General features: G+C 44.1%; 1 protein-coding gene across 1 annotated transcript; it reads right to left on the bottom strand.

The window, feature by feature from the left end:
* Nucleotides 1-1,096: 1,096 nt before the first annotated feature.
* cdc23 (CDC23 (cell division cycle 23, yeast, homolog)) lies at nucleotides 1,097-26,420 on the bottom strand (the record flags this gene model as incomplete). Its single annotated transcript, XM_080780376.1, has 16 exons — nucleotides 1,097-1,301; nucleotides 1,695-1,814; nucleotides 2,560-2,638; nucleotides 3,515-3,576; nucleotides 5,117-5,192; nucleotides 6,147-6,266; nucleotides 7,091-7,244; nucleotides 7,982-8,063; nucleotides 9,776-9,873; nucleotides 10,856-11,033; nucleotides 15,317-15,449; nucleotides 15,897-16,002; nucleotides 21,602-21,644; nucleotides 23,141-23,278; nucleotides 24,807-24,879; nucleotides 26,314-26,420. 16 exons carry the CDS (start codon nucleotides 26,418-26,420, stop codon nucleotides 1,152-1,154), a joined length of 1,719 nt encoding a protein of 572 aa, XP_080636502.1. The 3' UTR covers nucleotides 1,097-1,151.
* Nucleotides 26,421-26,632: the final 212 nt, after the last annotated feature.

Genomic DNA, 26,632 nt, shown 5'->3' with positions numbered 1-26,632 from the left:
AGGGGACAGCCTCCTCAGGGTGTGAAGGAGGAGAGGTTCAGAGGGGACAGCCTCCTCAGGGTGTGAAGGAGGAGAGGTTCAGAGGAGACAGCCTCCTCAGGGAGTGAAGGAGGAGAGGTTCAGAGGAGACAGCCTCCTCAGGGTGTGAAGGAGGAGAGGTTCAGCGGGGACAGCCTCCTCTCCTCAGGGTGTGAAGGAGGAGAGGTTCAGCGGGGACAGCCTCCTCAGGGTGTGAAGGAGGAGAGGTTCAGAGGAGACAGCCTCCTCAGGGTGTGAAGGAGGAGAGGTTCAGAGGGGACAGCCTCCTCTCCTCAGGGTGTGAAGGAGGAGAGGTTCAGAGGAGACAGCCTCCTCTCCTCAGGGTGTGAAGGAGGAGAGGTTCAGAGGAGACAGCCTCCTCAGGGTGTGAAGGAGGAGAGGTTCAGAGGAGACAGCCTCCTCAGGGAGTGAAGGAGGAGAGGTTCAGAGGGGACAGCCTCCTCAGGGTGTGAAGGAGGAGAGGTTCAGAGGAGACAGCCTCCTCAGGGTGTGAAGGAGGAGAGGTTCAGAGGAGACAGCCTCCTCAGGGTGTGAAGGAGGAGAGGTTCAGAGTAGACAGCCTCCTCAGGGTGTGAAGGAGGAGAGGTTCAGAGGGGACAGCCTCCTCTCCTCAGGGTGTGAAGGAGGAGAGGTTCAGAGGAGACAGCCTCCTCAGGGTGTGAAGGAGGAGAGGTTCAGAGTAGACAGCCTCCTCAGGGTGTGAAGGAGGAGAGGTTCAGAGGGGACAGCCTCCTCTCCTCAGGGTGTGAAGGAGGAGAGGTTCAGAGGAGACAGCCTCCTCAGGGTGTGAAGGAGGAGAGGTTCAGAGGGGACAGCCTCCTCAGGGAGTGAAGGAGGAGAGGTTCAGAGGACACAGCCTCCTCAGGGTGTGAAGGAGGAGAGGTTCAGAGGAGACAGCCTCCTCAGGGTGTGAAGGAGGAGAGGTTCAGAGGAGACAGCCTCCTCAGGGTGTGAAGGAGGAGAGGTTCAGAGGAGACAGCCTCCTCAGGGTGTGAAGGAGGAGAGGTTCAGAGGAGACAGCCTCCTCTCTTCAGGGTGTGAAGGAGGAGAGGTTCAGAGGAGACAGCCTCCTCAGGGTGTGAAGGAGGAGAGGTTCAGAGGGGACAGCCTCCTCAGGGTGTGAAGGAGGAGAGGTTCAGAGGGGACAGCCTCCTGACGGGCGTGTTGTTGGACAGAGGAGCGAACAGCTCTGCCGTCGGTGTCTCCGTGGGCTCTCTGACCTGAGAGATCTGCCTGAGCAGAGCCTTGCCCTCCTCACGGGCCTGTTGCAGAAACAACAACAAAACAGAGAGAAATGTCAAATGTGACAAAATCATGACTTACAAGTTACAATACAAACCCCATTGTAGTCCTTTATGCTCAACCCTCGGCTCTCACAGTCCAACAGTATTTGTATTTAGCATGACGTGTGTCACTCGCCAGTCGACCACACAGATTTAAAATTTCATGTTCTAATTTCGCTCTATATTCCTGTAGTAATATAGAGTGTTTGTTCAGTTAGTTAGTGGGTCTTTTTACGTGTCTCCAGCGCTTTAGAAAAATAGTAAATACATTTTCAGGTTGGGATACCAAACGTCCTCCAACCAGGAGAAAGAAGAACTCAGTACAAAACAAGTGGAATTGGAAGTGACTTAAAGAAGTGTTGTTGTACTCACGTCGTTGTAGTCACAGCAGCGCTGGGCGCAGTACGAGGCTTCGTCGTACATCTTGTTCTTGAAGTAGTACTGGCCCAGGTAGCGCAGGGCCGTGCTCACCTCCGCGTGCTCCAACTGCTCCTGGAGACCACCAAACAAACAAACAAAGAACATTCAAACCGGGGTTCAGCTGCAGGGTGTCGTAGGGGTGGGCGATATGGTGATACAAGGGGTTCCATTTTCGTCACCGCTAAAGCCCTTGGGCTGTATTTTGCGTGTCTTAAGAACCAGGTCTTATTACCTAACTTGAGTAAACTAAAGACCTGGAGGCGTGATCAATGCCATTTGGCTATTCTGAGTGGCCAAAGAGCATTGATCACGCCTCCAGGTCTTTAGTTTACTCAAGTTAGGTAATAAGACCTAGTACTTAAGACACGCAAAATACAGCCCTCAATCTCTAAACTTCTTTGGCTTTTTTACTATTTTAAAAAACATTTTTGAATAGTTCAACTAGCCGATCTTACATTGACACGTTGTGCGCTTGTAGACTGGCCATTTTAACTATTCAAAAATGTTTTGCAAAATAGTAAAAAAAAAGAAAAAGGCAAAGAAGTTTAGGGATAAGGGGTTTAGCGGTGACGAAAATGGAGCCCAAGATATCAATGCACATTTCTAATTCAGAGTAATTTGGTCTAAAAGGTCTTTTACTCCCTTTTCTTGTAGTCTTTGTTACCTCGTAGAATAGATGGTTGGACTGTTAAGTGACTTGAAAAATAACCATAAAAGCCAACATGAAAAGGAATATCGTGGATCGTCTTTCAGCTGCGAGTACACAGAGTATAATAAATCCTGTGGAATTTGACTTGGCAAAAGGACAATGTCTCACCCCACAGGAGAAGATGTCCTTGATGTAAATGATGTAACACTGGGCGGCGTCGTCAGACTCCGACTGTTGTTCGTGGAGTCTGAAAGGCAGCAGCCGGAGATGTTAGGAAACACGCAAGAATCCATTTCATAATTCATATCAAGGCCCATTATTTATTCCATTTAGACCTGAGGCCGATAAAAAAAAGGCTTCTAAAACCTAAAAGTTGTTTCTATGTCAGTGGTGCTCAACCTTTTCCATGTCAAGGACCCCCAGAATTATATGTATTTGTCTGCAGACTCCCATCTGGAAATATATAGTTCCAGGGAACCCCAGAAGCAAAGATTTGAGTTAAAAACGTTGGTTTCAAAGATTTGTGCACACATTTTCACAATAAAAAAAGCAGATCTACAAGCTCGTAGCCTGGCGCTATGAGCTTGTAGATCTGCTATTTGTAAATAGCTAAAGTATAACATAATGCTTAAAACACCAAAAGGGGTTCCCGCCCAGAATGGGTTATTCAGCGTTTGAACTTTGAGCCACAGACCACCACCATTTGATGACATTTAGCCTCTCAGACCCAAAACCTTTAATATTCTGTTGTCGTTAGATAGGATTTTGTCCACGATGTCATGCTGAATTGATGGTGGTGTCATAGGAGAGACAACAGGCGTTGATGAAAATAACAATTCTTCTACATTCTCATTTTACACACTCAAGAGCTACACATATCTAAAAGGGTCCACTCAGTTTGGTTTCCAACTCTCCATCATTTAGCTATCTATGTAAAGGTGTTTGAATGTGTGTGTGTGTGTGTGTGTGTGTGTGAATGTAATGCACAATCTATGTAAAGCACTTTGGATAAAGGCGCTATATACCATAGCCCAATGAAGTTATTTATAGTCAGTGACTCTGAATAATGATGATAATACACCAAGTTATTTACAGTTGGTGACTCTTGCTGCTTGGAACTTACTTTGCCAGTTTGAGCAGAGCCATTTTCTCCACGTCTCCCACAGAGTAGGCCCTCCAGTAACACTAGAGAAAAATAAAACACTGTGAATCTCAGAACACACAAACGCAGAGAGATTAGAGATTTTCTTTAAAGGAAGGGCAAGTGATATATTTAGTTGGTTGTTTTTTTTTTGTCAAAATGTTAAAGCGTGTTTGTTCAGAAATGTTAAAGTAAAAAAAGTGTGTGAAATTAATTTGTGTGTGTAGTTCAGTAGCAGGTGTCTCCTCATGTCTCCAGATCTTTATTAAAGGGGAAAACACGTCAGGTCGTGGGTTGCCAATCAGGAGAGAGTTCCCGTTTACTTCATTTTTAAGTTAAAGTGTTCCAGTTACATTTTTTATTTTTTGGTCTACTCATTTGTGTCATCACTTCAAATTTCACTCTGTTAAAAATCAGTATCCTGTGCGAGTTCTATCTACTGATTGGATAAAATAGGTATCCCCCCCACCTGAAAATGTATTTTCTGTTTACTTTAAGAGTTGGAGAGACATGGAGACTCCTATTACTGAACAAACATTCTATATCAATAAACATTTTAAAAACCTCCCCCTGCCCAGCCTGATAATTGACACTGGGTGAAAAAAACGTGGGATAAAAATGTAAGGAGAATAATTATTTTAAAAGTGGAGAGGCTCCAGTAGGAGGTACAGCTCGACCCTACCAATATACAGTAGCAGACCCCCAAATTGTGATGTAATAACTAATAATACCTGTTAAACACTTTTGTATACTTAATTGTACAACCGTTTCAATAGACAATTTATACGATGCTATTTTTACATTTTCTTTTCATAATGTTCACAGATTATTATGACGTACACCAAAATGGGGACATCAGGTTGAAAGGTTGTGAAATCGATGAAAAACAGTAACCATTACATCACCATTATGACAGGGAAAACGTGTCACAAGAATGACATGCCCCGGGAGGCCAGCCGTTTCAACCACTAGATGGCAGTGTAGCACTAGTTTTGTGAGTACTCTGGGCCTAAAATCAATGCTAGACTTGGTGGGGTTTGGGCAGAGTTTGAGAACTCTACCTGAGGCTGATTCTAACAGTTTGAGAACTCTACCTGAGGCTGATTCCAACAGTTATTCAGAAAACAAACGTATGTTGCTTCACATCAGTGGTGTTCAAAACCTTTTCATGTCAAGGAGGCCCAAAATGAAATGTATTTGGCCGCGGACCCCCATCTCAAAATGATTTGTTCCAGGGCCCCCCAGAAGCAAAGATTTCAGTTACAAATATTTGCTTTAAAAAAATATATTGTGTGTATGTATGTATATATATATATATATATGCCATATCTGAAAATATGTTTTCAGATCAGGCAAAGCAAAGATTTGAGTTAAAAACGCTCGCTCTCAAAGAATATATTCAAACATTTGGGCCACATTTTCACAATAAATTAAAAAAATCGCAGACCTACAAGCTCGTAGCGCGGCACCGAGTGCCGCGCTATGAGCTTGTAGGTCTGCGATTTATTTTTTATTTTTCAATAGCTAAAGCATAACATAATGCTTTAAAACACCAAGAGGGGCTCAGTATGAACGCTGCTGTACCTTCTTGGCCTCGGAGGGTTGGGTCAGTTTCTCGTAGCTCTCCCCCAGGGCGACCAGCATGCGAGAGTCGTTGGGCCTGCAGAGAAAAGACAGTAAGACACATGACAGAGGACAGTAAGACAGTAAGACACATGACAGAGGACAGTAAGACAGTAAGACACATGACAGAGGACAGAGGACAGTAAGACACATGACAGAGGACAGTAACTAAGACAGTAAGACACATGACAGAGGACAGTAAGACAGTAAGACACATGACAGAGGACAGTAAGACAGTAAGACACATGGCAGAGGACAGTAAGACACATGACAGAGGACAGTAAGACAGTAAGACACATGACAGAGGACAGTAAGACAGTAAGACACATGACAGAGGGTCACACAACCAACACAACACCTCATCTGCACAGACAAGGAGGGAGTGTTCACACTAGGCCTGTCAAAAAAAATCGATTCGAGTTAGAATCGCGATTCTAATGCCGTCCGATTCAGAATCGATTCTCATTTTCCAAAAATCAAGCACAATTTTTTCAAGCACAAATGTACTTGTGCATGCAATGCATTATGGCCTGGGTTTCTGCATAGTGCATTTACTACCAGCTAAGCTAAGCCTGCCAATTGTATTTATTTTACACCTGTTTTAATACTAATGTATTGCTCTGGTATTGAGTGAGAAGAGATTTTGTAACTTTTGTACTGGTTCAAATTTGTGCAAGCTAAATACATGAGACATGTTCTTACTCTTGGATTTAACCTTTGTGTGTTTAAATCATTCAGTTGATAAAAACCTTTACAATTATACAAGCTTTTTACTAAATGTACTCTGCTTTCATGCCAGAAGACTGGAGTAGATCATGCTGAAATTCGATTTAATTGTTTTCAATCAAAATAAAAAAAAACTGCTTTAGAATAGAAAAAAAATCTTTTTTGAATCGAATCGTCACCCCAAGAATCGAATCGAATCGTGGGACACCTAAAGATTCGCAGCCCTAGTTCACACATACTGTACTACATACTGTACATACAGTACCTGAGCTGGTGGGCTTTCCGGTAGTAGTAGAGACAATAGAACGGCATTTTGAGGATCTCGTACGTCTGTCCGAGTCCGTACCAGGCACGGTAGTCTCGCTTGTTTACTTCAATGGCATGTCTAGCAGAAGAGGGAGGGAAAACAATATATTTATATATACGTGTTGTTTAGATAAACTCTCTCATATACTATATCACATGGTTGGAAATGGAGGAAAACCTTTTTTTTTACTTTGTGGAATTTATTCACAAAGAACGGTTTGGAATTTGTAATCCAGTAATTACAGGCTTTCGCATCAATAAAATGAGGTAAATAAGTAAAATGAATGCGGACAGTTACAGACAGAACAAAACAACCCCCCACCCTCCCACTTTCAACTTTGACGCCTTCTCATTTCACCACACAGGTATTTGTAAAAAAACAATAGCCACTTTGAAAGTAAAGACTTCATGAACGTAAAAAAGGAGCCGTGAGTGACCATGGTACCATACCAGGTGTCATGACAGACTCCTAAAAACAAGGTTCATTTAGGTCATGGGTGGGCCACATGCGGCCCCCACCTTCACCTAATGTGAAGGCCCCTCAGGTTAATGTCAGAATACTGATATAATATTGGTTTCAATTCAGCTGTTTACAATTCCACAACATGCAAACATGACCCGCTGTTATTACTTCAGTCTAAATTATTAGCTCAATGCTCAACACACGTATAATTAAAGGCTTTTGAAATGACATAAAAATGTAAATCTTCAGGATTCCAATTCAAAAATAGCAAAAACAGCCGATCGTTTTGAGCTTGTAGATCGGCTATTTTTTGCTACGACAGTAATATTTTAGCCCTAGGGAGTGAGTGTGGAAATATAGTGGCCCTCACCATCGTCAAAGTCGCCCACCCCTGATTTAGGTCAAACGGTTCCAACAATTAGACCTTCTTCTAATCTAACCTGTATGCCTGGATGGCAGCAGAGGTGTTCTTCATCTCCATGTATTCGTGGCCCATGAGGGTCCACGCTCCCAGGCAGCGGGGGTTCAGTTTGAGGGCCCTCTGGAAGTACAGAGCTGCCTTCTCGTGCTGCGACCGCAAGCTGTAGTAGTTACCTGTGGACGACACGCAGACACACAGCATATCAGCACATGACTGACCAATCTGTGCCACCTGTTGGACAGAAAGTGTTCAGTGCAGGTGCAAGAGAAAAGGGACAAATAAAATAATAAATAGGCGTGGGCGCGTCCGTGTGCACATCGCGTGCACATTGGATTAAAAAAAACGTAAAATTACATTCTGGCACAGGTAGGGTGTGCTGCTAAAAACGTAACCAAACATTCCTGGCACAGATTGTGTTAAATGAGCAATAGTACACTTTACAATCATGCTGACGTTGATCCATTGCTTTCTTTATTCTTTGTTTTGCTACATTTTGGAGTAGCCAATTTATTTTAGCCAATCAATTTTAAATTAACCCTCCCGGCACATTTCTGTACTGCCACTGCTGCTGTTGTACAACTAGCTCACCTGTCAGTGAGGAGGATTCAAGGTTCAAGATTGTATTCGCTATACATCTCATATACGAATACACAAGAGCTAAAGAATTTGAAGAATTTGGTTTTACTTCTTCAACATTGCAGCAGCTACTGTATGTAATGAACAACGAAAACAACAGAAGGGCCTCGATCCTGTACTCCTCACATTCAACACAGTGCCAGCCCGTAGGAATCCAACATCACCCTCCATGCCTGGCTTCCCTCCACCAAACCCTGGTATACAGTATATTTATACCTGTAGACAGCTAGACGCTCAACCAAACTGGACACTCACTGTCCATGGCGTTTCTCACCTATAACACAGCACGTCTCCACTCGGTACTTGTCTATCTCCACCAGGTTGTGGGCCAGATAGCTGAGCTCTGGCCTCATGCTCTGTTGTGGAAGCACAAAGAACACACAGTCAGTCAGGTATACAAACACACATATATGGATGAGATGTGACACAGAATACACTGTCAGTCAGGTATACAAACAAACATATATGGATGAGATGTGACACAGAATACACTGTCAGTCAGGTATACAAACAAACATTATGGATGAGATGTGACACAGAACACACTGTCAGTCAGATATACAAACACAAATTATGGATGAGATGTGACACAGAACACACAGTCAGTCAGATATACAAACACACATTATGGATGAGATGTGACACAGAACACACAGTCAGTCAGATATACAAACACACATTATGGATGAGATTTGACACAGAACACACAGTCAGTCAGATATACAAACACACATTATGGATGAGATGTGACACAGAACACACAGTCAGTCAGATATACAAACACACATTATGGATGAGATGTGACACAGAATACACTGTCAGTCAGGTATACAAACACACATTATGGATGAGATGTGACACAGAACACACAGTCAGTCAGGTATACAAACACATAATGGTGCGTTCACACAAGGGTGGGATATATTCCTCAGCCTAGTAGGAAAGTGCGTGAAAGATTTCACGTACATTGCACGCTCGCGTTCATGATTTGAGGCTTTTTGTTCAAAACGACTTCCACTACTGATCAGAGAGAGAGAGACTCACCTTGACATAGAGCAGGTGTCCATGTTCACTACTGATCAGAGAGAGACTCACTTTGACATAGAGCAGGTGTCCATGTTCACTACTGATCAGAGAGAGAGACTCACTTTGACATAGAGCAGGTGTCCATGTTCACTACTGATCAGAGAGAGAGACTCACTTTGATGTAGAGCAGGTGTCCATGTTCACTACTGATCAGAGAGAGACTCACTTTGACATAGAGCAGGTGTCCATGTTCACTACTGATCAGAGAGAGACTCACTTTGACGTAGAGCAGGTGTCCATGTTCACTACTGATCAGAGAGAGACTCACTTTGACATAGAGCAGGTTAGAGAAGGTATCCATGTTCACTACTGATCAGAGAGAGACTCACTTTGACATAGAGCAGGTGTCCATGTTCACTACTGATCAGAGAGAGACTCACTTTGACATAGAGCAGGTGTCCATGTTCACTACTGATCAGAGAGACTCACTTTGACGTAGAGCAGGTGTCCATGTTCACTACTGATCAGAGAGAGACTCACTTTGACGTAGAGCAGGTGTCCATGTTCACTACTGATCAGAGAGAGACTCACTTTGACGTAGAGCAGGTGTCCATGTTCACTACTGATCAGAGAGAGACTCACTTTGACGTAGAGCAGGTGTTCATGTTCACTACTGATCAGAGAGACTCACTTTGACGTAGAGCAGGTGTCCATGTTCACTACTGATCAGAGAGAGACTCACTTTGACGTAGAGCAGGTGTCCATGTTCACTACTGATCAGAGAGAGACTCACTTTGACGTAGAGCAGGTGTCCATGTTCACTACTGATCAGAGAGACTCACTTTGACATAGAGCAGGTGTCCATGTTCACTACTGATCAGAGAGACTCACTTTGACGTAGAGCAGGTGTCCATGTTCACTACTGATCAGAGAGAGACTCACTTTGACATAGAGCAGGTGTCCATGTTCACTACTGATCAGAGAGAGACTCACCTTGACCTAGAGCAGGTGTCCATGTTCACTACTGATCAGAGAGACTCACTTTGACGTAGAGCAGGTTAGAGAAGGTATCCATGTTCTCGATGCGATATGGATCCTGCTCCCGCAGTTCATTGAACAGAGCCAGAGCTTGATCGATATCTACAATTATAAGAAGAACAAAACAAAACAAAAATAAAGATTAGAGCACCGATATTGATCCCGGGGGGGCAGGGGGGGGGATGATTGGGCAGTGGCAAGGGAACAGAAATACAATAAGAAATGATAAAAGAATCACCACCATCATCATCATTATCATTAATAGCTTTTTATTGCCTGAAGTGAGATCTCACCAAATCCAATAGTGTTCTGTTGGCAACCATTAAACCAATTACAATGTAGCTCCTAACTCCTTGACTTTGGGGGCAGCGGTGGCAGATTTTGATTTTAGTTTTAGTCACATTTTAGTCAACTGGAATGTTTTAGTATTAGTCTAGTTTTAGTCGACTAAATGTAAGATTTTAGTAGACGAAATCTACAGGTGATTTAGTCGACTAAAATGTCTTGATGCCGTTGTAACGACGTTTTTACACTTGCTGATAATAGCAGATCTACAAGCGCTTGTAGATCGGCTATTGTCAGCATGCAACTAATTGTAAAATGACTTATACTGAATCTCTTGTCCACTATAGTCCCTTCCTAACATTTTAGTCTAGTTTTTAATTTTTTGACGAAATTGTCAGTATATTTAGTCTTTTTTTAGTCATCATAGCTTAGCTTTTATTTAGTTTCCATTTAGTTTTTGTCAGTGGAAAAAGGTAGTCGACGAACATTCTTCGTCTTAGTTTTAGTCGACGAGGACAACAAAAGGAAAGGAAAGGTACAATGTTTACCCAGGGTAACTGGACTAAGGAAAGGAAAGGTACCATGTTTACCCAGGGTAACTGGACTAAGCTCAAGAACTTGTTTACAGCCAGGCCCTGCTCATAGAACATTTCATGGTAGGGGTTCAATGCCTTGTCCATAAAGGGCACTTCAACGGTGGTAATTTTAACGTGCCGGTCCGGCCGGGATACGAACTAGCAGCGACCTTCCGATATCAAGACCGCTCCGCAAACCGTTCGGCCACCGCTGCCCCCAATACCTCGGATGTTGTGGTAGGCCACTGCGATCTGGGAGATGATGTAGGTGCTCTTGGAGAAGCCGGCCTCGATGAGGCTCTGGTACTTCTGCAGGGCCTCCTTGATCATCTGCAGCTCCGTGTACATGTGAGCCATGAAGAAGTCTCGGATCCAGCAGTCCGGCAGAGACAGAGACTTCAGCTGGAGAGGAGAGGAGAGGGGAGAGGAGAGGGGAGGGGAGGAGAGGTAGAGGAGAGGAGAGGAGAGGAGAGGAGAGGAGAGAAGGACACAATGAGACATTCATCCTATTTATGAGGGTGCATTTATTTTAGGGACGCAGCCACATGGTTCACAAGGATACAAGAAAAAAATTGCATTGATCTTTTACTGTTGAAGCTTGTGCACATGCTAATGTTTCCTAGCCTGATTAGTCTATGGAGCCAGGTTAACAGCGTACCTTTATTTAGGAAATTGAAAAGCATAAATATGAAATCAATATTTAATTGATAGGAAAATTGTGCTATCGGGATCGGATCGGAAAGGAAAAAAGTGCATCAGGATTTCCGATATTTTATTTGTACAGCAGGCTTACAGGAAATGGGGGGGGGGGGAGAGATGGAGGGCCACAACACGCCTGTCAGACTGGATTAGGAAGCCAAGGTGGCCGGACCGCTAGGCAGGCCCGGGCCGATTAATCATTCTTAATAACATTAAAATGATTCTGATCAGTCATGCACATCCCTAGTAGACAGACAGGGGGCGGGGGGGGTCAAACCTTTGTAGAATGTGGCTGTTTAAAGACAGAGACCATCACAGCACGCTTGGCAGCTGGTTATGACGAGCGGCACATGGTCACACCACACCGACAGGGAACGGACGGATAACATAATTGCCTCTCTCCGTCCCGCCACAGATCAGAGGAGAACGCCCACATCTTGTACGGGGGGGGGGCAGGGAGTTCAATGGCTTCTTTTTAACACAATTTAGGCAGGAGGAACGCCTTTTGGCGTTAGCATTATGTCATGCTTTAGCAGCTATTGAAAAATAGCAGATCTACAAGCTCATAGCTCAAGCTTGTATAGGTCTGCTATTTTTGAAAAATCCAAGAACGACTGACATTTTTAGAATCTGATCCCAGGTCAGAATGGGTTAATCAGACCAGTGTGTGTGTCCAGTGGAAACCTCGTATGAATCTGATCTCAGGTCAGAATGGGTTAAGACAGTTTCAGCACGGTGTCTGTGATTGACTTTAGAATGAAGGCAAGTCTACTCAAAGATGTGGTGGTTATGGTGGGGTGTCAAATGAAAGAAAAAGTGAAATGATATAATTCTGCTCCCCGTCCTATTATCCCATTCTGACCTGAGATCAGATTCATACGAGGTTTCCACTGGACACACACTGGTCTGATTAACCCATTCTGACCTGAGATCAGATTCTAAAAATGTCAGTCGTTCTTCGATTTTTCAAAAATAGCAGACCTACAAGCTCGTAGCGCGCCACTCGGTGGCGCGCTATGAGCTTGTAGATCTGCTATTTTTCAATAGCTAAAGCATAACATGATGCTAACACGAAAATGGGTTCCCGTTCAGAATGGGTTATACACTATGTGCTATATGTCGTCACACTCACAATTATGACAATTAGTTTTTGGCGATTAGTTGTCACTCAAATAATTGTGATTAACGATTTCATTATGTGTCCGTCGTTCGTTGGATCATTGGAACGTCACGAATCAGAATTACATTTATTTTCGTTAAGTCTTCGTATAATAAAGTGCACAGGGCAGATATGATATATAAAAGATGAATAGTGGAAATCGCCGATCTACAAGCTCAAAAACACATTTTGAACTTGGAGAAGTATGCCAATATTTCCATATTTGAAAATGTTTGAAACATTTTTTCACATGGAAATGGTTGACAATTATGCAAAACAACGTCACCTCAAATAACTGCCAAGATTAGACGATAATGATTAATATAATAATTATGAAGCGCACGCTGTGGGTCTTTATTATTTCCACAATGGGGTCCTGTGGAACACTCCAGGGGTGTGTGTGTGTGTGTGTGTGCGCACACACACACACACACACACACACACACACACACACACGAAAGGAAAGGCACTATGTTTACCCAGGGTAACTGGACTAAAGCTCAAGAACTTGTTTACAGCCAGGCCCTGCTCATAGAACATTTCATGGTAGAGAGGTTCAATGCCTTGTCCATAAAGGACACTTCAGCGGTGGTAATTTTAACGTGCCGGTCCGGGGATACGAACTATAGCGACCTTCCGATATCAAGACCGCTCCGCAAACCGTTCGGCCACCGCTGCCACACACACACACACACCCCCCCCTTATGTGTGTGTATTTACCATCTCTATGTTGGTGACCAGGTTGCACAGCTCCAGCCAGGCTCCCCAGTGCAGAACCTCATGTGTATGTATTTACCATCTCTATGTTGGTGACCAGGTTGCACAGCTCCAGCCAGGCTCCCCAGTGCAGAACCTCATGTGTATGTATTTACCATCTCTATGTTGGTCACCAGGTTGCACAGCTCCAGCCAGGCTCCCCAGTGCACCTCATGTGTATGTATTTACCATCTCTATGTTGGTGACCAGGTTGCACAGCTCCAGCCAGGCTCCCCAGTGCACCTCATGTGTGTGTATTTACCATCTCTATGTTGGTGACCAGGTTGCACAGCTCCAGCCAGGCTCCCCAGTGCACCTCATGTGTATGTATTTACCATCTCTATGTTGGTCACCAGGTTGCACAGCTCCAGCCAGGCTCCCCAGTGCAGAACCTCATGTGTATGTATTTACCATCTCTATGTTGGTGACCAGGTTGCACAGCTCCAGCCAGGCTCCCCAGTGCAGAACCTCATGTGTGTGTATTTACCATCTCTATGTTGGTCACCAGGTTGCACAGCTCCAGCCAGGCTCCCCAGTGCACCTCATGTGTATGTATTTACCATCTCTATGTTGGTGACCAGGTTGCACAGCTCCAGCCAGGCTCCCCAGTGCACCTCATGTGTGTGTATTTACCATCTCTATGTTGGTGACCAGGTTGCACAGCTCCAGCCAGGCTCCCCAGTGCACCTCATGTGTATGTATTTACCATCTCTATGTTGGTCACCAGGTTGCACAGCTCCAGCCAGGCTCCCCAGTGCAGAACCTCATGTGTATGTATTTACCATCTCTATGTTGGTGACCAGGTTGCACAGCTCCAGCCAGGCTCCCCAGTGCAGAACCTCATGTGTGTGTATTTACCATCTCTATGTTGGTGACCAGGTTGCACAGCTCCAGCCAGGCTCCCCAGTGCAGAACCTCATGTGTATGTATTTACCATCTCTATGTTGGTGACCAGGTTGCACAGCTCCAGCCAGGCTCCCCAGTGCAGAACCTCATGTGTATGTATTTACCATCTCTATGTTGGTGACCAGGTTGCACAGCTCCAGCCAGGCTCCCCAGTGCAGAACCTCATGTGTATGTATTTACCATCTCTATGTTGGTGACCAGGTTGCACAGCTCCAGCCAGGCTCCCCAGTGCAGAACCTCATGTGTGTGTATTTACCATCTCTATGTTGGTCACCAGGTTGCACAGCTCCAGCCAGGCTCCCCAGTGCAGAACCTCATGTGTGTGTATTTACCATCTCTATGTTGGTGACCAGGTTGCACAGCTCCAGCCAGGCTCCCCAGTGCACCTCATGTGTATGTATTTACCATCTCTATGTTGGTGACCAGGTTGCACAGCTCCAGCCAGGCTCCCCAGTGCAGAACCTCATGTGTGTGTATTTACCATCTCTATGTTGGTGACCAGGTTGCACAGCTCCAGCCAGGCTCCCCAGTGCAGAACCTCATGTGTATGTATTTACCATCTCTATGTTGGTGACCAGGTTGCACAGCTCCAGCCAGGCTCCCCAGTGCAGAACCTCATGTGTATGTATTTACCATCTCTATGTTGGTGACCAGGTTGCACAGCTCCAGCCAGGCTCCCCAGTGCAGAACCTCATGTGTATGTATTTACCATCTCTATGTTGGTGACCAGGTTGCACAGCTCCAGCCAGGCTCCCCAGTGCAGAACCTCATGTGTATGTATTTACCATCTCTATGTTGGTCACCAGGTTGCACAGCTCCAGCCAGGCTCCCCAGTGCAGAACCTCATGTGTGTGTATTTACCATCTCTATGTTGGTCACCAGGTTGCACAGCTCCAGCCAGGCTCCCCAGTGCAGAACCTCATGTGTATGTATTTACCATCTCTATGTTGGTCACCAGGTTGCACAGCTCCAGCCAGGCTCCCCAGTGCAGAACCTCATGTGTATGTATTTACCATCTCTATGTTGGTGACCAGGTTGCACAGCTCCAGCCAGGCTCCCCAGTGCAGAACCTCATGTGTATGTATTTACCATCTCTATGTTGGTGACCAGGTTGCACAGCTCCAGCCAGGCTCCCCAGTGCAGAACCTCATGTGTGTGTATTTACCATCTCTATGTTGGTCACCAGGTTGCACAGCTCCAGCCAGGCTCCCCAGTGCAGAGGCAGGGCGTGCGTTGCCTCGACAAACACCTCCACCGCCTCCTTGAGCAGATCCAGCTTCCGTAGCACCACCCCATACCTGGGGAGAACACACACACACACACACACACACACACACACAAGCACATTACGGTTTTCTTAATTTCCTGAAAAATGTATACGATATATTTAATTAGGTGTTTAGTTAGGTGGTTTCTTTCCGGACAGTGGATAAATGCTACAGATAACAGTATGCGTCACGCTCAGAATTGGAAGAAACACTGACATGGATGAGACATACGTGCGCGTGTGGGAACACTAGAGGATTCTTACAGGTACAGTGTGAACCATCCAGCTCCCGTGTGTGTGTGTGTGTGTGTGTGTGTGTGTGTGTGTGTGTGTGTGTGTTCTTACAGGTACAGTGTGAACCATCCAGCTCCCGTGTGTGTGTGTGTGTGTTCTTACAGGTAGAGAGTGAATCCATCCAGCTCCCCTGTGTGTGTGTGTGTGTGTGTGTGTGTGTGTGTGTGTGTGTGTGTGTTCTTACAGGTACAGTGTGAATCCATCCAGCTCCCCAGCGCTGTGCTTCTTGCTCAGCTCCACCCTCAGTTCACGCAGGGCTTCGTTGCGGACCTGGCCTTTCTCCAGTGGACCTGGGGGGGGGGGGGGGGACATGGGACAGTGTTGATTTCGTCGACTAAAACTATGACGGAAAAATCTTCGTCGACTACCTTTTTCCACCAACGAAAACTAAAATGGACACTACATGAAAACGAAGCTATGATGACTAAAAACATTCGTCAACAAATAAAAACTACACTCAGATGTTAGGAAGGGACCAGTGGACAAAATATCCACTGTAAGTCATTTTTACACTTGGTTTGAATGCTGAAAATAGCGGATCTACAAGCTCACAACGCGTCGCAGCGCGGCACGTTGTGAGCTTGTAAAATCAGCCATTACGACGGCATCAAGGCCAGCCAAAACACATTTTAGTCGACCAGATCAACTGTAGATTTAGTCGAATAAAATCTGATGATATTTAGTCGACTAAAACTAGACTAAACACTCATTTCTCGACCGTTTCGGACGCGAGAAGGCTCGCCGGAACAGGAAGAATACGTTATATATACAAACATCGGCGACTATTGGCTATCGGCTAGATATTGTTTTTTAACATCGGTATCCGCCGATACTTTCCACATGGGTGCACCCCTAGTAGGAAACAAAACAAATCAAAGGGACTCATAACATGTATGAATGTAATCTTCATTCCAAAGTCCATAGACTCCAATGCATTCTGTAAACTTCCGGTTCATTTTTTTTTTTCATATATTTTTTTTATCCCACGATTTTGTAACCCATTTTTCACCCCTGTGTCAATCATCTAATGTGATCCTGGGCTCTACACACCCTCCACCAACCTAGTCCCCATATGTGGGGGACAAGGGGAGAGCAACGGACTTGAACTCATGCTTCCTTCATGCCTGAGTGTCCAAGTTGCTCCTTTACACCTGACAGGGGGGGAGTTTCCCTGGTTGGACGTAGCGCGTGGAAGGAACACGTTATTCCAACCAGTTCCTTTCCCCTCCATCAGGCGCCCCGGCTGGCCAGGGGGAGGCAGTTTAGAGACCAGGATTACTGCATGTTTTTTGTGAGGGTACCTACCCTATAGGGGACACGGGGAGAACATGCAAACTCCACACAGAAAGGCCCTTTCGCCAACCCCCGCCTTCGGATATGGGCACTGATGACGCGGAGGAGGAAACACGCCGCCAGCACCCACAGCGTCCCCGAGCGGGAATCGAACCCAGGATCTTCTAGCTGTGAGGCGACAGCACTACCAACTGTGCCACCGTGCAACTTCCGGTTCATTCCTTTGTCACTCTTGGCCAATAGAAGTCTATGTAGAAGAGCCACCATTGGACTTCTGAAGCCCCATGAGGTGAACAGAGTTGTCGTAACTCTCTCATTAATAGGATAACCACTCAGATTAGTAGCAGGTCAGTCTATGACGTCAGTCATCTACGACACACCAACTTGGTCTACATGTGACATCATGTCTACGTCACACGTATAGGCCCGCTAACCTATATAAGTGCTGACCCACACAGTAGGACTGCGTTCCTTCAAGTCATTCATTCGAGGTGTTCAGGACTGCATTATTTTACCGGGAGAAACCTATAGACTACTGAGTGAAATGTTTCGTTGGACGGTGACCCTAAAAGGGCTTCCAGAGCATGATGCTGCTGTAGCAGTGGACCACAAAGTGTACTGCTTTACAGGAGACTTTATCGAGTCAGAGCGGCGGACTGAAGTGCATGTCTTCAACACACTGTCCTTATGCTGGACCAAGTTGCCACCAGAGACAAATAGAAGAGGACAACGCCCCCTACAGGTTCACCCCATGATCAGCGGACGCACAGCTGTGCTGATCGACCCTTTCATCTACATCTGGGGGGGAGTGACCGACACAGGGAAATACAGCACGGTGCTTTATGCATTTGATGTCGACGACCACAGAATGCTCACACCCAAGGTTTCTGGGACCGTTCCACAGGGGAGGTGGGGCCACTCAGCCTGTGTTGTTGGGAAGGTCATGTTTATCCATGGAGGCTGGAATGAGAATAGTATCACTAATGACATCTACAAGATGGACACCACCACGATGATCTGGTCTTTAATTAACACCAGAGGAACTCCACCACCTCCTGCTTCACACCGTCACTCTGCCATCATCGGGACAAAGATGTTTGTATTTGGGACCGGGGTCAACACCATCGGAGTGTTTGACACAGAGACTAACTATTGGATGAACACTCCTTCTGCACAGCTTGTTCCATACGAACGTTATGGTCATTCAGCCTTTACCTACAATGGAGAGCTGTACATATTTGGTGGCTGTAACAATCAGGACTTCAATGGTCTGTGGAAGTTCAGTCCAGAGACCTTCACCTGGAAGAAGGTTGAGTCCAAAGGGAATTTTCCATGTTTACGAACAAAATGGAGTCGCATGGTATTCTGTTGCATGGTAGGAGATCATATCATCCTATTTGGCAACACAGTCAATGATGAACTGCATGTCTTAGACTTGAGTCCTAGTCTGAAGACTTTATGCAAACTGACAGTTATTCAGTACGGTCTGGAGCAGTCTGAACTCCCACACAACATCAGGAGCGAACTGGCAGCCATGAATACCAACAGCCAATAGGAAAAACAATTAAAAAAAGAAAGAAACGGAGGGGAAACCGATAATACAGCAGATTCCAACACTAGTGCTCTCCACAGCCAGAAACTACATTTTTGATCTAAATTGAGTTTTTACCAAAATATAACTTATTGGTGTCCAATTTAACTTCTGCGAGTTTAAATTTGTTTTGTTTTAGAGCGTTGCAAAAAATAATTGCAGTAACTACAGAACCAAGGTTAGAGTGTAGGAAGTACATTTTGGGGGTCAAGGGTCAAATCAATAATGAATTAGGTCAAATCCCGATGGTAACCACAAGGTTCCCAGTTCGACCCCTGTGGGCTCCCCTAGAGTTGGTGTCCAAGTGTCCTTGAGCAAGACTCGGTGTATGAATGTGTGAATTTTGCCCTTTTTTTTGCCCATTTTGGGCAGGAACCCCTTTCGGTGTTATAGCATCATGTTATGCTTTAGCTATTGAAAAATAGCAGATCTACAAGCTCATAGCGCACCACCGAGTGGCGCGCTACGAGCTTGTAGGTCTGCTATTTTTGAAAAATCGAAGAACGACTGACATAGAAAACATAGCTTTTTCAGAAAACCGTCAGGATGTAGAAGACATTTTTTTAAATCTGATCTCAGGTCAGAATGGGTTAAGAGCATCTGCTAAATGTGTAAATTGCTCGTCTTCAGAACACAGTGGGTATATTAACCCATTCTGACCTGAGATCAGATTCATACGAGGTTTCCACTGGAGACACACACTGGTCTGATTAACCCATTCTGACCTGAGATCAGATTCTAAAAAATGTCTGTCGTTCTTCGATTTTTCAAAAATAGCAGACCTACAAGCTCGTAGCGCGCCACTCGGTGGCGCGCTATGAGCTTGTAGATCTGCTATTTTTCAATAGCTAAAGCATAACATGATGCTAACACCAAAAGGGGTTCCCGTTCAGAATGGGTTAATGTAATGTGTTTGGTTCCCTCGAGGCAGCTTAGACAATATTATTATGATCATCTATTGTGACCGTCATACTGTACCTGAGGGCCAGGCGACCAAATATTATATATATATATCGGTATAATATCCATGATATTTGTGATATGAGACTACTGTACAAGTACATATCTGGTATTTTGGGATATCATAATATTGTGATATGCGTTTACAGTTAGCACTTACCCTACCCCCTTAGATAGCATTTCTGTAGACTTAGATAGCATTTGATACAGACTTATAGCATGTTGTGTAGACAGCACTATAGAATTGCATTGTATATAGTCATAGCACGCCATAGTACATATGTATAGCATAATAGTATATATGTATAGTTCATATGTATAGTTTCATTATATAGATATTCCACTGTTACTTTCTTAGCTTACGCATGTTTCATGATAAATGCCTTTATGTGATGTATTCCCATGCTTTTGTTCTTGCTTAAAGGAGAATTCCATACTAAAAGGCTTTCTTACCTTTCTTTGTAGTCGTTACGTCCCCATCAAAGAGGTCCAGGTGTTATTTTGTGCAAAAGCTCCTTATTGGCTATTTCCCCTACCATAAGCCCTAAATGAATTGCATTGAATGGGAATTGAATGGGGCTATGGGGTGTTGTGCTAAATCGCTTATTTCCATCGCTCAAAATTATAATTTCTTTGTATATATCCTCTCTTCATAATGTAAATAATATCCCAAGCGGCACACTTTACTACTTCTTTCGATGGAAATAAGCGGACTAGCATAACACCCCATAGCCCCATTCAATTCCCATTCAATGCAATGCAATTCATTGAGGGCTTATGGTAGGGGAAATAGCCAATAAGGAGTTTTTGCACAAAAAAGCACCTGGACCTCTTTGGTGGGGACATGACAACTACAAAGAAAGGTAAGAAAGATAAGAAAGCATTCTAGCATGGAATTCTCCTTTAATGTAAGTCGCTCTGGATTAAGAGTGTCTGCTAAATGCCTAAATTGTAAATTGTACAGTAAAGTGATGTGATTTCTCCGCCACATACATAAATGACTGTTCTATCATTTGCCTTCACCCACTTAATTATACAAGTGATGCAGAACATGTTCTGCAAAAAAATGTCTAAAAAAGAAATGCATTTTCGGTCTATTCGGTTTCGGGCCCCGAATATCGGTTTAGGCAGAAAATATATCACCGAATAATATTGTATGCAATTAATGCGTTCAAAAGAGCTGAATAAATGTTTTATGGACCCATAATAGTGATTATTATTTAAGTTAAGTGTTGCCATAACCACTTATTTTGCCATAAATCAGGTAGCTTTAAGGTACAGCAATGGTAGGAAAAATATATAATATTAATATTCGGCTATTGGGTTTTCGGCCAACTTTTTCCTATATTCGGTTTCGGCCAAGAATGTCCCTTTGGGTGCATCCCTATACTAGACATTACTGGCGATTGTCCGATTTAGACCTGAGTGCCATTCTATAAAATGTCTTCTAAATCCTGACAGTTTTCTGAAAAACCTATTTATTTTTCTAATATATTTTTTATCCCACGATTTTCTAACCCATTTTTCACCCCCGTGTCAATCATCTAATGTGATCCTGGGCTCTACACACCCTCCACCAACCTGGTCCCCATATATGGGGGACAAGGGGAGAGCAACGGACTTGAACTCATGCTTCCTTCATGCCCGAGTGTCCAAGTTGCTCCTTTCACACCTGAAAAACCTATTTCTATATCAGTGGTTATCAAACTATTTAATGTCAAGGACCCCTAGAATCATATGTATTTGGCCTCCGACCCCCATCGGAAAATATGTTGTTCCAGGGACCCTCCCAGAAGCAAAGATTTGAGTTAAAAACGTTCGCTCTGAAAGAAAATATATTCCAAATGTGCGGCACATTTTCACGATTTTTCAAAAATAGGCATCGAGTGCCGCACTACGAGCTTGTAGATCTGCTATTTTTCAATAGCTAAAGTATGAAATAATGCTTTAAAAACACCAAAAAGGGGTTCCCGCCCCAAAAATAGACATTTCTGAGGATGACGGGAACCGGATCGGAAACCAGAACTGTGAGAGATGATCCTCACCTAGACTGTCTACCGTCTCGTCATCCTTCTTCTTCTCTCCGGACTGAAGAACACAAGACGAAGATAAAATATGAGCATAAATAATATGATAATATATAAGATACATGTGGAGAATGCACCAAAAGATGAGCATAAATAACCCATTCTGAACGGGAACCCATTTTGGTGTTAGCATCATGTCGTGCTTTAGCTATTGAAAAATAGCAGATCTACAAGCTCGTAGCGCGCCACCGAGTGGCGCGCTACGAGCTTGTAGGTCTGCTATTTTTGAAAAATCGAAGAACGACTGACATTTTTAGAATCTGATCTCAGGTCAGAATGGGTTAACACATAAATAATACATGTGGAGAATGCACCAAAAGATTAGCATAAATAACATGAAGGCAACAACACAACGGGTAGATCTGTAGATCTATTAATTAATTAGATGATAAATGTGGGGCGTGATCGGAGGCTGCAGAAACTGGACAGAACTGAAAATGAATGGTTGGGTTAGCCAAATAAAAAACGTTTATTTTCTGAAAGTTATTCTTTCTTGGGGCCGATTCATACTCCTATTTTAGAGCCGAATAAAAGTGGGTTCGGCTCTGTAGAGCCTACAATGTGACGTCATTTGGCTCTGTAGAGTGTAGAGCCTACAATGTGACGTCATTTGGCTCTGTAGAGCCTACAATGTGACGTCATTTGGCTCTGTAGAGCCTACAATGTGACGTCATTTGGCTCTGTAGAGCCTACAATGTGACGTCATTTGGCTCTGTAGAGCCTACAATGTGACGTCATTTGGCTCTGTAGAGCCTACAATGTGACGTCATTTGGCTCTGTAGAGCCTACAATGTGACGTCATTTGGCTCTGTAGAGCCTACAATGTGACGTCATTTGAGGTTCGGGGGGGGTACCATCCTCTTCGGTGCTACTGAAGATTTCTGACGAGCCGAAATCATTTGGGCTCTACAGCGCCGAACCAGCGGTAAAATAGGAGTATGAATCGGCCCTAAGTATACGCAGTGAAATGTTTGACACTTTGAGAGTCATGGGTGGAAATTCCCAAAGATAGCAGCTCTACAAGATCACGACGTTGACGCATCACAACAACACGATGCGGACTAGGGGATCTGATTCACACCAATATGGTTTAAGTGGTTTATTTGTTATACTTTCAGAGTCTAAGAGACACTAGTAGATCTGATACTTACTTTTGTCTTCTTTTTTTTAACCCATTCTGACCTGAGAATGACCTGAGAATTCTGACCTGACAGTTTTCCGAAAAAGCTATGTTTCTATGTCAGTCGTTCTTCGATTTTTCAAAAATAGCAGACCTACAAGCTCGTAGCGCGCCACTCGGTGGCGCGCTACGAGCTTGTAGATCTGCTATTTTTCAAAAGCTAAAGCACAACGTAATGCACGACGTAAACACCAAAATGGGTTAATTAGAATCCTGAAAAGTAACAGCGTTTGGCAACATTTTACGAGGTTTCTCCACCCCGACAGAGACAAAGCGATATCTTTAGGACCCAGGAGGAGGAGGAGGCGGAGTCTCACCAGATAGCGGGAGTACATGTACAGGAAGTAGGCCTTCTGGCTGCGACAGCCTCGCAGGAAGTAGGCGGCGCGGTCGTACTCCTTCAGGTCGAAGTAGGACTTGGCCAAACCCAGAGCGTCCAGGTCCAGAGCATCATCCTGACGGGGATGAGAGAGACAGGTCAAAGTAGGACTTGGGCCAAATAATAGATAGATCTTTATTTGTCATTGCAACGTGTACAACGAAATTAAAAGTGCCAACCAATCAGTGCATCATATCACAAAACAACATACTGTATACAAGCTAAAACAAAACACACATGACTTCTTGTTATTGCACAACCCCAGCAGCACTAATGCACAAACATGTCATTTCAGCTGTTATCGCACAACAAACCCTTATTGTACTTTAAGATAGCAGATAAAAAAACTAAAAGTGTCGCAGCAACAGATCATTTCTTAGCAGCATTGAGTGCAACTACAGTACCGCTGTGGGATAGAAGCTGTTACTGAATCTGTTGGTCTTGGACTTGATCACTCTGTGCCGTACGTCTGCCTGATGGCAACAGTTCAAACAGTGAGTGAGCGGGGTGGGAAGTGTCTTTCATAATGTTTTTTATGATTTTTTAATAATAATAATGGTAATCACTAATGTCACTGCCAGCGCCACCGAATTATTCAACTTTTGACCAGAAACAGACACTGTATCAAATATGACTGACTGACTACCGTAAACGATTAAAAAAAATATCGCAGAGACAGCCTGTTTATTTTTGGACCACAATGCTTTATTACGAGATGTTATACGCAATGTTATTCTCTCCATAGAGAAAAGACTTCCGGGAACCAAGAGGTACAGATCATTCAGTGTCTTGTCTTATGCAAACTGAGAGAAAGTACCGAAAAGCAGAATTGCCCAAATTCCCTCTCCAGAATCCAGATTAAACAAAAGTCTCATAGTGTAGTACGGCTTCACAATATACGAAACTGAGGATATATTGTCCATTTCACATAGTCTTATTAAATAAAAACGGTGTGAAAGGGACATTTATATAGTGTGCTGTCTTATACAAACCTCTGTGAAGGGGGCCTGTGGGGGACATTTATATAGTGTGCTGTCTTATACAAACCTCTGTGAAGGGGGCCGGTGGGGGACATTTATATAGTGTGCTGTCTTATACAAACCTCTGTGAAGGGGGCCGGTGGGGGACATTAATTATATAGTGTGCTGTCTTATACAAACCTCTGTGAAGGGGCCTGTGGGGGACATTTATATAGTGTGCTGTCTTATACAAACCTCTGTGAAGGGGGCCGGTGGGGGACATTTATATAGTGTGCTGTCTTATACAAACCTCTGTGAAGGGGCCTGTGGGGGACATTTATATAGTGTGCTGTCTTATACAAACCTCTGTGAAGGGGGCCGGTGGGGGACATTTATATAGTGTGCTGTCTTATACAAACCTCTGTGAAGGGGGCCGGTGGGGGACATTAATTATATAGTGTGCTGTCTTATACAAACCTCTGTGAAGGGGCCTGTGGGGGACATTTATATAGTGTGCTGTCTTATACAAACCTCTGTGAAGGGGGCCGGTGGGGGACATTTATATAGTGTGCTGTCTTATACAAACCTCTGTGAAGGGGGCCGGTGGGTGGGGGACATTTATATAGTGCGCTGTCTTATACAAACCTCTGTGAAGGGGGCCGGTGGGGGCAGCTCATCCTTGGAAAGAGGCGCCAACGCGAACGCCAACTCTGAAGCCCTGAACATTCACACACAGTCAGGAAGTAGGAAGAATTATAATCTTTAAGATGTAAACCGTTAACACTACTTTGAGCCAAAGAATGTTCAATACAATGAATCACTAAACCACTTTAGTTCTAGAAGTGTTGACTGTTAGGGGCCGATTCATACTCCTATTTTACCGCTGTTTCGGCGCTGTAGAGCCGAAATGATTTTCGGCTCGTGAGACATTTTCAGTAGCACCGAAGAGCCGACTTTAGGACGGAAAAAGAATCACCTGCACAGACTTTCTTCACTGAAAGTATAGCTCAGAACAGAACATGTCTACGGTGGATTTTTATGAAACAAAAGCTTGGCAGATAGAAAGAAAGAGGATAATTCAAGCTTGGCCTAGAGCTGCAATGTTGGTTGGTGAGTTTAACGTTGTTTAATACAAGCAGATCGCAAACACAAATTGGATGAATGGGGAGTCAATGGAGGGTATTGCAACCCAAAAGAATCCTAGAGTTGCAAATTGCGGCTAGTTAGTTAGTGCCTTGCATGGTTTCCTCCACCATCAGTGTATGGATGTGTTATGTGTGTATGAATGGGTGAATGTAATGTATACAATCTATGTAAAGCGCTATATAAAAAAATGCACCATTTACCATTTATTGTTATTTTTAATCTACTGCCCTAAACTGTCCACATTCATCAAGACAGTGCTGCCCATACACTGCTTTCATTGAAGCCCTGTAAACCCTATAAACAATTTAGTATTATTAGTATTATGTAAGGTTTTGCACACTCAAATGGTACCTCGTCAGATAATCCCCCACATATCCTACAACAACTTCTGTGAACAGACTTCAATGTAGTTGAATTATATTTGTACTTCACTTTGTACTCATGAAAGTTTATAGTTAGAGAAATTCAAAGTCCAGCCGTCTGCTGTCCAGCCTCTCCCACCCCTCACTGGGGAAAATTCATCTTGTTACCCTTTCATATATGACTGTAAACAACAATCTCGATGGTTTTAGGGTAGAGCTTTGGATTTAGACTCATGACATGAAATGCAGCTCGATCAAAGTGTTTTACAGAGCAAAAAAGTAAAGCAAAAAGGCACAAAAACAACAAAATAATAGCAGTGAATAAGTATTCACTGCTATTACTGTATTATACAGCATTACTACTGTAATGCCTTAAGAAGGCAGGACATGCATAACAAGGGTTTTAAAAGCTCAAATAAAAGCAAGAGTGAAGAAGTATGTCTCGAGCCGACAGGTTAATACTCAAAAACTGCATATAATGGACACTGTATTCGAAATATTATCCGGAATATCACAGGTGTTGAGGTATAAAGGTAAAGTCGGTGATGTTAGCTAGCACTGTATATCGTATTAAACATTGCAGAGACACCATGGTCATCAATGTAATGTTTAAAATAAATATGAAATGTCAGAGTGATTCTTACCATTTGACGCTGTGCACAAGACCTCTCTCTTTGCACAAGGATATCACTGAAATTAGATCCTTTTTGATTTGTTTCAAATCCCCAAACTCACTACACAGAGCCGCCATTTTTTCACATTTCAATAAGGACGCGCCCCATTGGCTACGCGGCGCAGGCAGTATGCGACCGGCGGGTTGGTTCGACGTTGGCCTATCAGCAGTGAAGGTTACTTCGCGACCGTCCCTCCAGGCGATGGGACGTAGACAGTGTCCCCATGTCGGGGCCGGTCGGGCATAACAGAACCATCAACACTACAGCATGCAGTCATAACAGAACCATC

Source organism: Protomyctophum bolini, assembly GCF_963924005.1.
Source record: "Protomyctophum bolini genome assembly, chromosome: 13".
NCBI lineage: Eukaryota > Metazoa > Chordata > Actinopteri > Myctophiformes > Myctophidae > Protomyctophum > Protomyctophum bolini.
The sequence above is the reverse complement of the archived record's forward strand: the minus strand, read 5'-3'. Positions and strand labels throughout refer to the sequence as shown.